Here is a 16,661-nt window from a genome sequence, read left to right on the forward strand (position 1 = left end):
CTCCGGACTCTCCTCTCTGGTGCCTGCAGCTGCTGCTAGGCTTCATCTGTGCTCCATCACAGACAGTGTTTGGTCCCTCACTTTGCCCCAGGATGCGGTTTTCCTGTTGGGACCCTACTGGGATCACCTGTTGGGTGGGGCCATCCTCTGCCCGCTCAGACATTCTTCCTACCCTCGAGCTGCTGCTGACACTGCCATGTCTTATGCCTCCCCAGGCGAGGAGGAAGTGGCTAAGCAGGCTTAGGCTAGGGACAGAGCCCTGTGTCTTTCCACTCTAGACCCCTGCCAGCTGACTGGCCTGCAACACAAATCCCCTGACATCCTGGCTGGTGGCTAGCCCTCAGGGACAGGTTATGGGTCTTCGTCCCTGGAGCCTGCCCTGTCCATCTTCTCAGTCACCCTGGTCTGCAGGTGATGTCCAGGGGAAAAGAGCTGAGTCATGGCGCCCCGTCCCGGGGCCGTGGAAGATTTCATGGGAGTGCATTTTCCGGTGGATTCCATCCCAAGCCTGTTCAAGGGCAGTGGGTAACAGGACAAGGCCTGTTTTGACTGTGCGACCCAGAGTGTGCAGCAATACTCTGTAGGGGCAATGAGACCTCTATAGCTCTTTCTGTCTGTCAGCTGCCACAGCCTTACAGGGTGGTCATAGCTGAGGTGTTACAGATAGGGACTGTGGGGGCTCCTGGGCGGCCTAGATACAGCTAGCAAGGAAGCCAGGGATGGAGCAATGACTCAGGGAGTGGCTGATCCTTATTCTTGGCACATGGAGGCAAAAGGGGGATGGAAAGCAGCGTCCAAGGTCCCTGGGCTGGGCATGCACCTACTCCTGGCTTGAGATCTCCTTGTTGGCCCGGTCAGGGACATGCAGGAACTTGGGTGCGGGTATCAAGTGGCCAGGTGTGCACCTTTGGGCTGCGTGGCTTGAACCAGCTCTGGTGCGATCCGGGCCCTGCCCTTCCAGGCTGCTCAGGGGGGTTCTTGGGCCCGAGGTGCTGACATTCCCGGATAGGCGGATAGGCGGTGGAACCGGTCTGGACGCGAGGCCCCAGGCTGTGTTCCAGGAAGGCACCCTTGGCATCTGCTTGAGGGCTGTGGTGAGGGCTCTCAGGTCCTGGTTCTGGTCTGGTGCTGGCGGCACCTCTGCTGCGTTGCCTCAGGAACCATCTCTGGGACATTGTGTTTGGCCCTGGAGTTCAGACACTTTGACAGGGGTGGGGTGTACCCAGCCTGGGGCTTGCTGGAGGGGTGTTCACCAGGAGACCCTGCCCTTTGGAGAGAACTGTGTCCAAGAGAGGGGGACTCCTTGCCCCTGGCACCACACCTCTCTTTCCCTGTTGGGGTCACACCCCTCACCTGCTGCCACTGCCTTGGGGACCTCAGAAGTCATGCTGTCATAACACCTCCCATCTCCTACCCAGGGCCCTCCCAGAGCTGTGTGAACTTTAGTCATCTGCTGACAGGCCAAGTCACTGTGTCTCCTTGCTTCCTCAACGTCAGCCCCTGGGGCTGTCCTCCCTGTCAGACTGGACCTTTTAGAGGACAGCCTGCTCTCCACCCTGCTTAGACACTTTCAACGGTCCCATGGGGTTGCTGAGTGACTCCCAGCCAGCTTCTTGCCTGCTCTGGGACTAGGTGAGCATGAGAGTTCTGCCTTCTCCTGCCCCTTTCCTGTCTCTGCTCCTCCTTGGAGGTGCCCTCCCCCAGATCCCAATCCCTGTTCAGAGGCACCCTGAGGAGCTCTGCAGGGGCTGCAGGCGTGGCTCTGGGCCACTCCTAGGAATGGGGGGGTTCGGCTGAAGCTGTGGCCCAGATTTTCCCAGGCAGACAAATCTGGCCGTGTCCCAGCCTAGAGCTTCTTCCGAGGACCAGGAGCTTTCCTGGGCCCCTGCCAGCTCCGGGCCTCAGGTAAGCCCATGAGGGTCATGAGGAGTGGTGTGGGAGTTTGAGGCCAAGTGCTGTGCCCCACCTACTCTCTGGCCTCAGTTTCCCTTCCTGACACTGATTTGGGTGAGAGCCAGACCTCTGGGCCTGGACATTCTTTTAGTGAGTCTTTGGGAAAAATGTGGGGTGTGTGTGTCGGGGGGGGGGTGGGAAACGGAAGCCCAGTCCCCAGCAGGGTGTCTTCCGCAGGGCTGGTGATGTCTGCTTGCAGGGTCTAGGCTGGTGTCTTTGCTGCCCTGGCCAGGGAGGAGGGATGAGGGTCAGTACTGCCCACCCCTCCCCATACTCCCTGGCAGTCTGAACCTTGCTGGGTGCCCCCTGTCCCTCTGGAAACCCACTTGGGTCCTTGGGTAGACGGATGGATGGACGGACAGATGGATGGACAGGGGAGGCTGGAGTACAGACCTTAGGAAGTCATGTCTGGATCACCACAGGGACCTGAGGGGAGAAAGGAGGGCCATGAGGGGGGCGGTCTCACCTCACAGCCGCAAGCCCAGGAGAAATGAGACAATGTCCCCAAGGTGTCCCATGGGCAAGGACTGGGGGGCCTCCTTGGCAAGTGTGCCTGTGCCCATGCTGGGAAGAGAGTCACTGGTTTCTGTCCTGCCCCACCCACCCCCACCACATGTGGTGGGAAAGTTCTGTGTCTGGAAACAGACCCCACATGTTCCTGGCCCAGCTCCCAAGGCCCCTCACACCTCCCAGCGTAGCTATCTCTGTTGGGAATCCTTAACCCTGACCCAGCCTCTAGGGTGTGCTCCAGGGGCATAGACTATCCCCTGGAGCAGTGGTAGGGGGAAAGTCCTGGTTGGCACTTTGGAGAGAGCCTTCTGCTGCCTTTTGGAGGACTGAGGAGCAGGTGATACTGACAGGAGGGAGTGCAGGGAGTAGGCTTTATAGTCCAGCCTTCAAAGGGTGGTGCCTGGATACAGTCAACATGGAGAAGAAAGGCTGGCTTGAATCCCACTGGGGACGTAGGGTGGTGGTCTGCTGTGTGGCTGCCCACTGAGCCTGGGAGGGGAAAGCCCTTCCATGCTGGCTTCTGGAGGCCCCCCATGTGGGAGGGCTATCCCCTCCCAGGCTCCGTGCAAGTGAGACTCCACTCCTAGTCCATCTCTGGGACACTGTGTCTGGCCCTGGAGCTCAGACCCTCTGAACAGAGACGAGGTGAACCAGAGGCATCCCAGCCTGGGGCTTATTGGCAGACACTCACCTTTCGGAGATAATGGAGATTGCCACTGTCCTCACACCTCTCCTTCCTTGTGGGGGTCACACCCCTTGTCCGCTGTCACCGCCACAGGAGCCCAAAGGCTCACTGCTGTCCCTCCCTGCATGGCCTGGAAAGGAGTCAACAGGGAAACAGTGAACAGATGGCTGACCAGCTTCCTTCTGCACCGCCGGCCTCCAGGGCGTCACCCTACTAGCTGATGGCAATTATAGCCAACACTCACCTAGCACTTCACACTTTCCAATCCACTTCATTTCTACAACATCCCCAAGCAGGATGCCTCTGTCATTCCCACTGGACAGGTAGTCAGTGACTTGCCCAAGGTCCCACATCAGACGAGGGGCAAGACTCAGATGGGACGAGCTGGCTTGAGAGCCTGCATACCCCGTCTCCTTGGCCTGGCCCACGTGGGCTTCACCACTTTGTCATATGACACTCACACCACCGAACTCGGGCCTTGCTCTGGGCAAACCCCCTCTCGGCTGTGCCTGGAGATTTCACACAAATGTGGGAGAGTCGGACAGCCTCCTCTTCGACTCCAGAGTTCATCTGGGTCAGAGGAACCTCACAGAGCTCCCTGGGGAGGACCTCCCTGGGGAGGCCTGTTTCAGGTACACTATCTTGATTTTCAGGAGAGCAAAGAGGCTGCCTGATCGAGGTGTCTGTCTGGAGCAGATTCTGTGGACACCGGCTCCTACTGTCTGTGAGGGAGACCCCAGTTATTTCCTTAGCTGTTTCAGCCAAGCCCTCCCCGCTTTTGTGGCCACCTCCCCAGGCAAGGTGTGGGGCTTCCATCCGCTGAGAAAGGTAGGCCCCTGCCCCATGGCAGCTTGTCTGACAGTTCTACAAGGAGATTGTGGGTGTCCTTTTTGAGGGTACAATGGAAGCCGAACCCCACAGTCTGTGGCAGGCCACTCTGGGGGCCCATGGATGGTGTCTGGCTCTGGGCTGAGGTGGGGGTCACAGAAGGGATCAGGCCAAGCTTGTTCCCGGTGGAGTTCCCTGCTTGGCAGTGGCTCTGACTGTGGGACACATGGAATCTGGGGGCTCCCAGGAGAGATTTCTGTTGGACATGGGGTCTTTACTGGGATGGGGCCTTGAGGATAAGCAGGGCAATTTAGGAAGGGAGAGATGGGGCTGGGAGTTTCTGGCAGAGCAAGTGGCCGGGGGCTGGAAGGAAACAAAGGGACATATTTTTTTCTTTAAAAAAATTTTTTTAATGTTTATTTATTTTTGAGAGAGAGAGACACACACACAGAGTATGAGCGGGGTGGGGGCGGGGGCAGAGAGAGAGGGAGACACAGAATCTGAAGCAGGCTCCAGGCTCTGAGCTGTCAGCACAGAGCCCCATGCGGGGCTAGAACTCATGAATGGTGAGATCATGACCCGAGCCGAAGTTGGAAGCCTAACCAACTGAGTGAGCCACCCAGGTGCCCCCAGGGACATGTTTCTGAGGCTTGACTATTGGCTGTGCCCTGTGTGGTGAGGGTCAGGATGTGCCCAAGGCCAGGCCAGTGGCAGTCCCCTGACCCTGTTAACCACCAGCCCTCCCCGCTGACCCCAAACAACAGGTACTTGCAGAGCCATGAAGAAACGGTATGTGGTGCTGGCCCTGCTGGCCGTGGTCCTAGTGATCTTCATCATCATCCTGTGCCTTTGCCTGCTCTTGACCTCCAAGCCACAGAGCCACGTCTACCCCAGGGCAGCTGTGGCCACAGATGCCAAGTATTGCTCAGAGATCGGGAGGTGAGCAGGCAGGGCGTGGGAATACAGGAGGACCACTGGAAGTGGATCTGGGCAAGATCCTCATCCCTCTGAGACTCAGTTTCCCCGTCTGTACACGAGCTACCCGGACAAGGGGTGTCTGATGCACATGGAGCTGCCTGTCCTTTCCTTGGACCTTCACAGCAGCCTCTGGTCAGGGCAGAAGGGGACACTGACTCCAAGAGCAGGATGTGGATTTCCTGGTGCCCAGCTGGGTCCCTTTCCTCAGACCTCTGTCCCTTTGGATAAACTGCTGTTTTATGCTATTTTAGACCCCTATCTCACATTATGTACAAAGATCAGTTCCCAAAAGACGTAAACAGACAAAGAAGGTTGCTAATAAAAAGTAACGTTTTTCCGTTTTCTTTCTTTTATAAACGTCATGCACATCTGTTTGCTTGAAAGGAAGAACATATAAGCCCATTGGTCTTAGAGTGACATGTAAAAACCAAAACTACAGTTTCCTCTTCCATCCTCCTTTGGGCAGGGTGGCCAGAAAGGGTGGAGTTGGGTGGCAGTGTGCATGTGTCGGGGGGTTGGGGAGCCCGCAGGTGCTCACTCCCCACCACCTGCTGCCGGTAGGGACATGCTGAGGGACGGTGGCTCGGCGGTGGATGCTGCCATTGCGGCCCTGCTGTGTGTGGGGCTCATGAACGCCCACAGCATGGGCATCGGGGGCGGCCTGTTCCTCACCATCTACAACAGCACCACGCGTGAGTGCCCACGGGGAGTAGGGGAGGTAATTGGCAGGGGCTGTCCATCTCAGACTGGACGTGGGCCGGGGGCAAGCAGAGCCGGGTGGCCCCTGGGCTCACACGGGGTGAGGGGTTGGTGTTGGTCCGGACTGCCCACCTTCTTCTCCTTCTAGGAAAAGTTGAGATCATCAACGCCCGTGAGGTGGCCCCTGGGCTGGCCTCCGAAGGCATGTTTAACAGCCCGGAGCAGTCACAGAAAGGTGAGGTGCAAGTCCAGGTGTGGGTGCAGAGCTGGGGTGAGCTGCCGGGAAGGCATGGGCATGCCCCTGTCTGATGCTGGCGACAATTCTGGCAGTGCTGATGTGCACCCTTCCCATCCAGCCCTTCCTGGCCCGACAACACCCTCCCGAGGGTGAAGACATGGAGCTTCTGTTATTTCCACTCAGGCCTCTCCAGGGTGCTAGGGCATGGAGAGAATAATTATTATTTCAACAGCTTGCACATATCGGGGGGCACTGGGGCCAGCATGCTGCTTAGCTGTTTTCACCAATGGGCCCCTTGAATCCTCCCTGTATGCTTGGGAGTCAGGGGAAGCGCTGTGTTGATTCTTATTTTATAGGTCCAGAGAAGTCATGCAAACCAACTGAGGTCACACAGCTGGATGGTGCTGAGACCCAAATTGAACCTGGGCTGTCAAAGTCCTGAATTTTTCAAAGGCATCCAAGACTTTCATTTATTCGTTCATTTTGTGGAGATAGCTCCAAAAACGCAGTCGAGTCTATCTTTTTTAACAAGGCCTTCATGCAGAGAAGAGGCCCCCAACCTCCCCATGCAGCTGAGGGGAAGCCAGTGGCCAGCAGGGGTTGCTGCTCCAAGGACCCAAAAGGAGGATAGGAGGAAAGCAGGATAGGAGATTAGAGGCAGGACGAGGGGGCTGTTGGCCATAGCAGGTCTGATCCCCAGTTGCAGACTCTGCCCCTCGGGCCGGGGCCCTGGGTGAGGCCCTGTGAGCAGCCCCATTGGAGTCTCCTCCAACATACAGCCTCTTTGAATTTTTATATCCCCTGGGAGACTCAGAATGTGTAGAAATGAAATCATTCAGTGTGATTGCTGGAATCTTACAGACTTAGCACCTTGTGGATGCTCGGAATTCACTTATTTAACGAGGACTTGTTGGGAATCTCTTAAAATGTCAGGGGTTGTTCCCCAAGCCTGGGGACAAAACAAAGGCAACAGATAAAATCCGTGGACCAGCCAAGCCAGGTGGTACCAGAACAGCAGAGGTGGGAAGGGCTGGAAGGCGTGCAGTTCACCAAGTGTAGCCTGGTCATGGGGGAAGTGTCTGGGCAAAGACCCAGGGTCTGGATTGGGTGAGGATAGCTGTGCAGGTGTCTGGGAGAAGAGCAAGTGACCCACATGGGAAGATGGGACAGAGAACTGCGGGAACTAGCAAGGCTGCAATGGGCGACACCAGGGTCAGAATGGCTCAGGTGGTGTCAGACCTTATGGGTCATTGTGAAGACCCTGTCTCTTGTCCAAGAGAGGTAGCAGTGGCCCCTGGGGTGTTTGTGGGGGTAGATCTGGCCTATGTCTGGCTGAACCCCTTGGGCAGCTGCAGAAGAGGCAGGGAGCAAGCCGCCTGCCCATCAGGTGACGCGTCAGGAGGTCACCACGATGACCACGGAGAGATGAGGGTGTTGGGAGGTGGTTGGTATTCAACATACCTAGAAGGTGGAGCCTGTGCATTTGCTGAGAGATCGGGTGTGACACCAACTCCTATACCAAGAGTCCTGGATGACCCCTGGTCTTTGATCTGTACCTGGAAGCATGGGGTGCCCCTAACAGAGGCCAGCAAGGCTGTGGGGGAGTGGGTTTGGGTGACAGTCTGGAGTTGGGTTTTGAGTGTGTTAAGTTTGAGACGCCTTTCTCATGGGCAGGTGCATCCTCAGATCAGGCCATCGGGGGAGCAGGCCAGGCCAGAGAGTAAATTTAGAACTGGCAGCACATACATGAAATTTGAAGCCCTGAACCGGGGGAGGTCACCAATACGGTGAGTGTAGACAGAGGAGACCCTAACAGAGCCTCGCATGTGGGATGCAGAGGACCCTGGAGGAGTGACGGGCTAAGTAAGGTAAAGTTGAGAGAGGACCCTGGTCTGGCAGTGTGGGGGTCACTGGTGACCTTGGTTAGCAGGGTGGTCTGAGACCTATTAGCCCAAGATCAGGGCAGCATTTTTTTTTTAAGGTGGCAGGAATCATGGGCCGGGTGTCAGACCTTCTGAGATGTGCAGACATACAGACCATAACAACCTGGCTCTCAGAACCTTGTGCCCAACCTCAGGATGGGAGAGGTAGTTCCAGAGCTGCAGTCATCTAGCCTGAGTGTAGCTGAAATGGCCCTGGTCATCCAGGGGTGAAAGCAAGAAGGTGTCTGGGAGCAAGGGCCTTTCTGTATCAGTGCCCAGCTTAGGGCATAGTGGGCCATGGGGTGGGTGGGGAGCAGGGTCCAGGAGTCTGTTTCCAGTGGAATTGTGGGCTCCTCTAAGGTCAGCTGCAAGAGACAAAACTCTTTATGGTCAGATGGGGAACTGAAACCCAGTGAGGGTACATATAGGGCAGGGGGTTGGACTCAGGTCCTGGGTCTGGGACAGTAGAAGGGAGGAAGGTAGAGGCCTTACCCTGGAACTGGCTCAGTGTCGAGGGTGGCCTGGGCTTGCCCTGGGGACTTTAGTGGGTTCCAGTGGACCCCTTGAGTCTTATGGGATGAGAGGCCTTGTGGGCTAGGAGGCTCAGACTAAGAGATGGTAGGGGTCTGGCTTCCCCACAGTCTTGTTGTGCAACTGTGGGCCTGGCACAGGATTTCAAACCTGGTAGCACCTGCAGAGGCAGACATCTAGTCCTGGGACAGCAGGACTGTGGCCTTGTCACATATCCCTGGCCAATCTACACTCTTGCCAGCGGAGTCCACATATGACAATTCCATTTCCTTCCTAAACTTCACTGCTCCCATCTGGAGACTGTGCCTAGGTTGCTGCTGAGGGAGAACACCCCTCCTGATGTCCCCTGACTGGAGCCACTAACTGTCTTCCTGTCCCTCTGCAGGGGGGCTGTCGGTGGCAGTTCCCGGTGAGATCCGAGGCTATGAGTTGGCCCACCAGCGGCATGGGCGGCTGCCCTGGGCTCACCTCTTTCAGCCCAGCATCCAGCTGGCCCGCCAGGGCTTCCCTGTGGGGAAGGGCTTGGCGGCAGCCCTGGAGAAAGACAGGGCTGTCATCGAGGAACAGCCTGCACTGTGGTATGTCTGTGGGTGCTGGCCTGCCCTGGGGCACAGGCTGGGCAGATGTGGCCCAAGGTCCCTGCATGCCATGAATGACTGGCAGAGGGATGAGGTCTAGGATATAAAAGCCTTTCCCAATGTGTGTGGGATCACATTCTGAGCCTGGTGCCTGGGGTCCCGGCTTGTGAGTCCTGAGTGGCAAGGGACTCTAGGAAGCATTGGCTGGACACCAGAGGATGACTCACCTGTGGACAGGTGCTCACTGCCCTTCCTTTGATCTCCTGTGTGGTTGGGTGGGAATGGCTGGCCGAATCCACCCTACCTGCCTGCCTCACGGGAGCCCCTCTGCCCCAGTGAGGTGTTCTGCCGGGATGGGAAGGTGCTGCGGGAGGGGGACAGACTGACCATGCCGCAGCTGGCCAACACATACGAGACGCTGGCCTTGGAGGGAGCCCAGGCCTTCTACAACGGGAGCCTCACAGCCCAGATTGTCAAGGACATCCAGGCGGCCGGTAAGTGGGCAATCTCAGGAACCCTAGGCAAGGAACTCAGCAGCAGGAGCTCTGAGCCAGAGCTCAGAGGACTTAGGTCCTCTGGTCCTGCCCGACCTGGGCACTGGGCCCTCAGGCAGTGTCTGGAGGGGGAGGGGGGGTCACAGATATGTCTGCAGTCAGTGACAGGCCACATAGATCCATAGATCTTGGTTAGGTTGAAACTGAGAGACCAGTGCAGTTCAGGAGGGAAAGTCCTCTGTAAGTAAATGAAGGTCTAGGCTGGAACTGGCGCTGAGGAAGCATTGAAATGCAGATCTGAGGGGACTTCCTCAAGCAGGAGGTGGTACCTGAGCTACAGATGAGCTTGGAGAGAGGAAGAGCCTTCCTGGCAGAGGAAATAGGCTAAGGCCCAGAGAGGATGAGCTTTAGTTATCCCTGAGCGTCACAGTGGATGAGGGTGGGCTTGGTGAGAGAGGCACTGGAGGGGCTGCAAGCAGAGACAAGTTCTCATGACTTTCAGCCAAGAAGCCTGGTGCTGCCTCTCCCTCCCCAGCTGTGGATTTCTTCCTGCTGTTATTTTTGTCAGAGACACAGAAGAGAGTGATTAGCATGTTGACCTTTACCACTGAGGCAGGAAATTAGCCTATAAATACTTGGTCTTTCTGGAGCCAGTTCCCTGTAGAATTAAAGAGCCTCCTTTCACCCACCTATTAGTAGTCACTGGAGGATGGGACTGAGCAAGGGAGAGATGGGAGCAGATACTTTCCACTTAGAGAAGTCTCTCTGGCCGCCAAGAGGAGAGAAGGCAGACCTGGAGGCCAGTGGGGCAAACAGATAGAGGGCACATGGCCTGAGCCTGGCAGTGGAGAGGTGGTATCATCAGGGAGCACAGAGGGACTGGCGGATGGGGCAGTGGGGAGGGGGAGGAGCGGGGCCCTCAAGAGTGGGCAGGGCTTTCAGTGTGATGGTCCTGTGCTCCCCTCAGATTGGGGGCCCCATCCCTGTGTCCACCCATTGAGCTGCTGTCTCATTGCAGGGGGCATTATGACCACCGAGGACCTGAACAACTACCGTGCCGAGCTGATAGAGCAGCCACTGAACATCAGCCTCGGGGACGCCCAGCTCTACGTGCCCAGTGCCCCACTCAGTGGGCCCGTGCTGGCTCTCATCCTCAATATCCTCAAGGGTGAGCCCTCCCACCCTGGCTCCGCAGGAGGCGGTGCAGAGTAACCAGGGCTGTGAGGGGCGATGATCAGGGGCTGGAGGAGGAGGAGGAATGGTTGGGAGCTAAAAAGGTACAGAGCAGTGTCCTGGGGTGGGAATAGCCATGCTGGTCCAGAGGACGCATCTGGTAAATCTAAGTGGTCATCCCAGGCCCAGGGGTCCCTTACTCATTCCATTCTTACATTCCTCCTAAGTGTCCACTGGTTTTTATTAAACATTCCCCTTCTCAAGCTGGGCCAAGTGATTCAGGGAGGTGTGAGCCTACCCTGGGGCACCCAGCTGTCTCAGCAGAGGGCCCCGGGACTGCTAACATGCCCCCATCTCTGCTCAACCAGGGTACAACTTCTCCCCAGCGAGTGTGGAGACACCCGAACAGAAGGGTCTGACCTACCACCGCATTGTGGAGGCCTTCCGGTTTGCCTATGCCAAGAGGACCCTGCTTGGGGACCCCAAGTTTGTCAATATGATGGAGGTAAGAGGCAGGGGGTGGCCCGTGATGGGTGCGGGAGGGCCTGCCATGGATGTGCGAGGAGGGCTTCCTGGGACCACCCTAGCCTCACACATGCTTTCACCACCAACTTTGGTGGTGGACCTACCATGTGCTGGGATGGCCTGGTGACGCCCGAGTTTGGCCCTCTGCCACACGGAGCTCACAGTGTGACAGACTTGACAATGAGTAATTAGTGTCCCCTACCTGTGTCTGTGCTCCCACCTTGGGGGCTGTACCCTTGTCCTGGAAGGGTTTGGAGTGTTCGGTGCTGAGGTGGGGAACGCATGGGGACGTTGCAACCCTCAAGGGTAATGAGGAGGATGGCTGAGGGGGAGAGGAGCAATGCTCTGGGCCTTGGCCACTGGTTCTGTGGTCACACCCAGGAGCTAATGTGTCCTAGGCCCTACCCAGATCCTGCACAGCCCAACCCACTCACTGCCAGATCCAGGCTGGGCCTCCATCAAGACTCCCATCACCACCCTCCTTACCTACTCGGATCACCCATTCCGCGGTAGACCTGCAGATTCCCTCACACAGGCCTGTGCCTCTCAGCTGCCCAGCAGCCTTTCTGCTTTCCCGGATCTCTTTTTTTCCCCAATGAGCATTTTGTACTACTCCCGACTGCAGCCGGTGACCCGGTGTCTCATATCCCTGAGGCAGCTACATCGCACCCCTATCTGCCATTTGGCCTGGCTAAGGCCAGCTCCTCTGCTCATGCACTTGCTGACTCCGCAAGTCTCTCCTGCAACACTGCTCTGCCTCTGGCGTTCCTAGTCTGTCCTTTCAGACACATCATTCTGGAGCGAGAATCATACTCTTGTTGCTTCAGAACCTTCAGCTGCTGACCCCATTCCTTGGCTTCTGCTCAGAGCAAACTTGGCCACTCTGTCCCTTTCTCAAGTCCTCTCCCATCAGGCTGTGCCCTTCTTGCTCCACCACCTCCCCCCCACCATGACCTCTCACCCTGCCCCCTGAGTCCAGCCTCAGTTTCCCCTTTGGGCCCCCTACTGCAGCATCTCACACAGTTTACCACCTCCTTTGCTCAGCTTTTCATTTTGCAAAGTTGTAGGCTTTTGCCACATTTCCTTCCTCTCTCTCTCTGCCTCCATCTACCTCTTTATCAATATGCATGTGTTTTTGGGGGTATCAGATGGTCAGTCACTGATATCACACTTTGGGTTGTCGCTCCTAAAACTGAGGACTCCTACTCCCTGACATTGAGAGGACTTGACCTGTTAGACACCTGTATTCCCAACAGTCCCAGGGTTGTTAGGTCCAGAGCCCGTCAAACTCATACCTTACAGTTGCTGTTTATGCCCCTCTGGTCTCTAGCCTACAATAGGCCTCTTGGCTCTTTTGCTGATTTTTAAAGCCCAAGGCAGTCATCTTGCAGAATCAGTCCACATCCTGGATTTGACTTTGTGTTTTCTTAGGAGTAGATTCAGGCTAAACATTTTCCCTGTGGGATGTTGCTGGAAAATTCTGGAGGCATTTCCTTTGCTTAGTCCCCAGGGGCCTTCCTTGTTGGCTCCTGTCTCATCTACTCTCCTCTTTCTCTGTCCTCACCACTGTGGGGACCCTATTCAGGGTCATGGCTTTTTTTTAGTTTTTGTTTGTTTGTTTTGTTTTTGTTTTTGTTTTTGTGTTTTTGTTTTTGTTTTTGTTTTTGTTTTAGAGCACACAAGCTGGGGAGAGGGACAGAGAGAGAGAGAGAGAGAGAGAAGCACAGAACCCAATGCAGGTCTCAATCCCATGACCCTGGAATCATGACCTGAGCCACAAATGAAGAGTCAGATGCTCAACCAACTGAGCCACCCAGGTGCCCCCAGACTCATGGCTTTAAGCAGCCACCAGAAACTAATGGCTCCATGTTTATCCCTCAGCCTGATCTTGCCCACATGTAGGTCTACCACCCACCTGAGACAGGCTCTTCAGGGTCCCAAGGGCACCTGTTCAAAATCAAGCTCCTGTCTCCTACACTGGCCATCTGCAGTGTTCATCTCCTCAGCTAATGGGCACTCTGGATTGAAGACATTGGGGCCATTGATTCTCTCCCAGCTGGGCCAGCTACCATCTCTCACATGGTTGATGTTTGATGTCATAGCTTCCCAGCTGGGTTCTACCCTTTTACCTTCACATAGCTGCCAGAGGGGTCCTGTGACTCACCAGTGTGGTCACTCTTCTGTCCCAGGACCAGGTGGCTCAGAGAAAAAGCCAAAGTCCTTATGGGGCTTATGAAGACTTATAGGATCAGCCCCTGTTGACCTTTTCTACCACCTTGACCCTATTCACCCTCTATCACTCCAGGCCTGCCTCAGGGCCTTTGCATTTTATCACTCAGGCCACATTCACAGCTCTTTTCAGATATCACTTCTTCTGAGAAGCCCTCCCTGACCACTTGGTCCCCACCTCATCCCTCCCTATCCCCTTTACCTGGCTTGTTCTTTTCAACATGTCCCTGCCTGCCTTCGTCTTCCCTGCCAGGAGGGCTGGGATCTGTACGTCTGTTCCCTGTTGATCCAAGCACACAGCACAAGCTCCATGAATGAATGAATGATTGAGTGCTGCAAGAGTGGGGTGTTGTGGGGTGGACAGATAAATACTGAATTTCTGGACTGCAGTACAGACAAAGGCTGGAAAGAGGGGATCAGAGGGCCATGTGATGTTGAGGGTGCAGGAGGGTTGTGGTCAGGGCCATGTTGGGGGCTTCCCAAGAGCTGCTCGCACAAGCCTGTGCCCCCTCCCCACCCCCTCCCCACCTCCTCAGGCCAGCTCTGGGGTCTCGGCAGGTGGTCCGCAACATGAGCTCCGAGTTCTTTGCCGCCCAGCTCCGGGCCCGGATCTCTGATGATACCACTCACCCGTTCCCCTACTATGAGCCTGAGTTCTACACGCCTGATGATGGTGGCACTGCCCACCTGTCCGTGGTTGCAGAGGACGGCAGCGCTGTGTCGGCCACCAGCACCATCAACCTCTAGTAGGGGCTGCCGGGTGACCTGGGTGGTCTGGGGGCTGCTTGCATGTCCTAGAAGGGGGCTCCATCGACCTCTCTCATGGTGGGAACTGAGGCCCCACCTTGGTAGAACATGTACCCTCAGCCTCACCGGGAGAGAGCTGGAGCTTTGGGGGGTGGGTAGGGGCTGGGCAGGGTGGGGCTGGGTTCGCCATAGCTGGCTGACTCAGCTGGTCTTCAGCTTTGGTTCTAAGGTACGATCACGGGTCAGTGGGATCCTCTTCAATGATGAAATGGATGACTTCAGCTCCCCCAGCATCACCAACCAGTTCGGGGTGCCCCCCTCACCAGCCAACTTCATCAAACCAGGTGTGGGGCAAGGGGCTCAGGTGGGGAGAGGGCTGGTGTCCTGGGCAGGCGGCTGACCAGCATCTCTGTCCCCACCCATCCACCTGGTGATCACAGGGAAGCAGCCACTCTCATCCATGTGTCCAGCGATCATCGTGGGCCGGGATGGCCAGGTCCGCATGGTGGTGGGTGCCTCTGGGGGCACGAAAATCACCACAGCCACTGCGCTGGTAGGTATCACCCATTTATCCCCCCAGCCCCTGTCCCTGGACCACACTGACCCCCTCACTGCCCCCCCTGCCACCTCCAGGCCATCATCCATAACCTGTGGTTTGGCTACGATGTGAAGCGGGCAGTAGAGGAGCCCCGACTGCACAACCAGCTTCTGCCTAACACCACGACCCTGGAGAAAGACACTGACCAGGTGGGTAAAGAGTCAAGGAAATAGTCACAAGGTGGGGGTCACAGGGTGTCCTGGGAGGGAGGCCTGGATCTCCTGAGTCATCATGGAGTAGACTGCCCCTCTGCCTGGGGCAGATACCTTCACACCTACTGCCTGGGCCATCTTGAACCCTTGTGGGATGTGAGTCAGTCTACCTGCTCCGGTGAGACCCAATAGGACCGTCTGCCCCCAACTTGCTCTTCCTGGCCACTGGGGCAGAAATGGCACTACCTGTGTGTTTCAGTGTGGGTCTATGTGGTTCGCATGGCATCTTGGGCCCTGCTGAGGCCTCTCTATCCCCTCCCACCTCCAGGCGGTGGTTGCAGCCCTGAAGACCCGGCACCACCACGCTGAGGTCACTTCCAACTTCATCGCTGTGGTACAGGCCATTGTCCACACGGCTGGTGGCTGGGCAGCTGCCTCAGATTCCAGGAAAGGCGGGGAGCCTGCTGGCTACTGAGTACTCAGGGCGGGCAAGGCTGACTGGCGACCTAAGGATGAGATGTCCGCTGGGGCCAAAGTGGGACTTTGAGGGGATTTGCTTCCCCTGTGAGTGACAAAGCAGTGCAATAAATGGGGGCCACACCATCAGGCTCTGGGCAGCCTTGCCAACCAGGCTCCCATATCCCTGGACCTCAGCATCCTGTGTGTGTGAAATGGAGCTGTCAGGTGGGGAAGGGTGAAGAGGTGGGATTCAGAGGTCTTTACCCCTCAGGTGCTGGAGCTAGCCTCAGAATTTTCACGAGAGCCCAGTGGGAGGGTGGGTGAGGGGCGGGGCAGACCCATACCAAACATTATCCTTCGGTACCCTGAGCCTCAGGGGCCAGGTCGCCGCTTTTCTGGCCCGGACAGTGGCACTTCCCAGCATTAACCACCAGGGGGTGTCACAGCCCCGGAGTTTACTCGGCCAGAGTGCACCCAGCAGAAAAAGCTTATCAACTCTGCTACCTCTTCAGCCTGGTGGGAGCCCCCGCTCACACTGTGGAGGACACATGGAAGTGAACCTGAGGTCTGAAGAGTGGGATTGGGCAAGAGGCTGGAGCAAAACTTCTTAGTCACAGTCAGGTTCCGGGGGATTTTCCAAGCACAAACCTAGAATAGAATGAAATTCAAGCTGTGATCAACTCCAGAAAGAGGCCCAGTTCTCAGGGAACAGTGAGCTGGAAAAGGTCCCCAGATCCTGAGGGTCAGAGCTGGACTGGCGGGCCGCCAGAGAATGCAGCCCAGGAGTGGGGCCTGGAGGGGCAGTGGGCCACAGCACCCTGCCCCCTCCACCACAGGCCAGCCTCTCCTGCCCTCCCTTGGGGTCTGCTAACTTGTCTCCTACACTCGGTTGTGATGCCTGATGTGAGGAGCTGTGAAAGGCTAGAGGGGGTGAGCAGGGGAAGGGGTGTCACAACTTGATGGCCAGATGTCCCCCTGACCAGTGAACATGAGTGGGGAACCCCTGAGACCAGGGACACAGAGGCCAGGGGAGACCAGGTCTGGGCTCTCCTTCACAAGGCAGGAAAACCCGGTGTTTCCAAAGTACCCACAAGGAAATGGGGTTTATATCTGCAGTCTGGGCCCTGAGCCCCAGAGGGTAGTACTGCTGGGGTCCCCCGGAGACAGGATGGAGGCTGGGCTGCTGAGGTGTGCAAACCTCCTCAGCCTTCATTTTGGTGCCAGAGGAAAGGCCATAGCCCTGTTTGCAGAAGAGAAGACTGAGGCCTGAGGGGCTGGTCTTGTTCCTGCTGGAGGGGAAGCTCCTTGGACTCCCACATGTGGGCAGAGTGCACTCAGTTCCCCAGACCCCACGGGCTCAGC

General features: G+C 56.7%; 1 protein-coding gene across 1 annotated transcript; it reads left to right on the top strand.

The window, feature by feature from the left end:
- The first annotated feature begins 1,054 nt into the window (after positions 1 to 1,054).
- Positions 1,055 to 15,486, top strand: GGT1 (gamma-glutamyltransferase 1). The gene is made up of 14 exons (XM_058690967.1): positions 1,055 to 1,632; positions 3,802 to 3,976; positions 4,741 to 4,915; positions 5,516 to 5,646; positions 5,802 to 5,888; positions 8,730 to 8,922; positions 9,259 to 9,416; positions 10,435 to 10,584; positions 10,958 to 11,094; positions 13,902 to 14,089; positions 14,307 to 14,434; positions 14,531 to 14,643; positions 14,724 to 14,837; positions 15,169 to 15,486. Exons 3-14 carry the CDS (start codon positions 4,755 to 4,757, stop codon positions 15,313 to 15,315), a joined length of 1,707 nt encoding a protein of 568 aa, XP_058546950.1. The 5' UTR covers positions 1,055 to 1,632; positions 3,802 to 3,976; positions 4,741 to 4,754; the 3' UTR covers positions 15,316 to 15,486.
- The last annotated feature ends 1,175 nt before the right edge of the window (positions 15,487 to 16,661 follow it).

The sequence above is a fragment of the Neofelis nebulosa genome, chromosome 11 (assembly GCF_028018385.1).
Source record: "Neofelis nebulosa isolate mNeoNeb1 chromosome 11, mNeoNeb1.pri, whole genome shotgun sequence".
Classification (NCBI taxonomy): domain Eukaryota; kingdom Metazoa; phylum Chordata; class Mammalia; order Carnivora; family Felidae; genus Neofelis; species Neofelis nebulosa.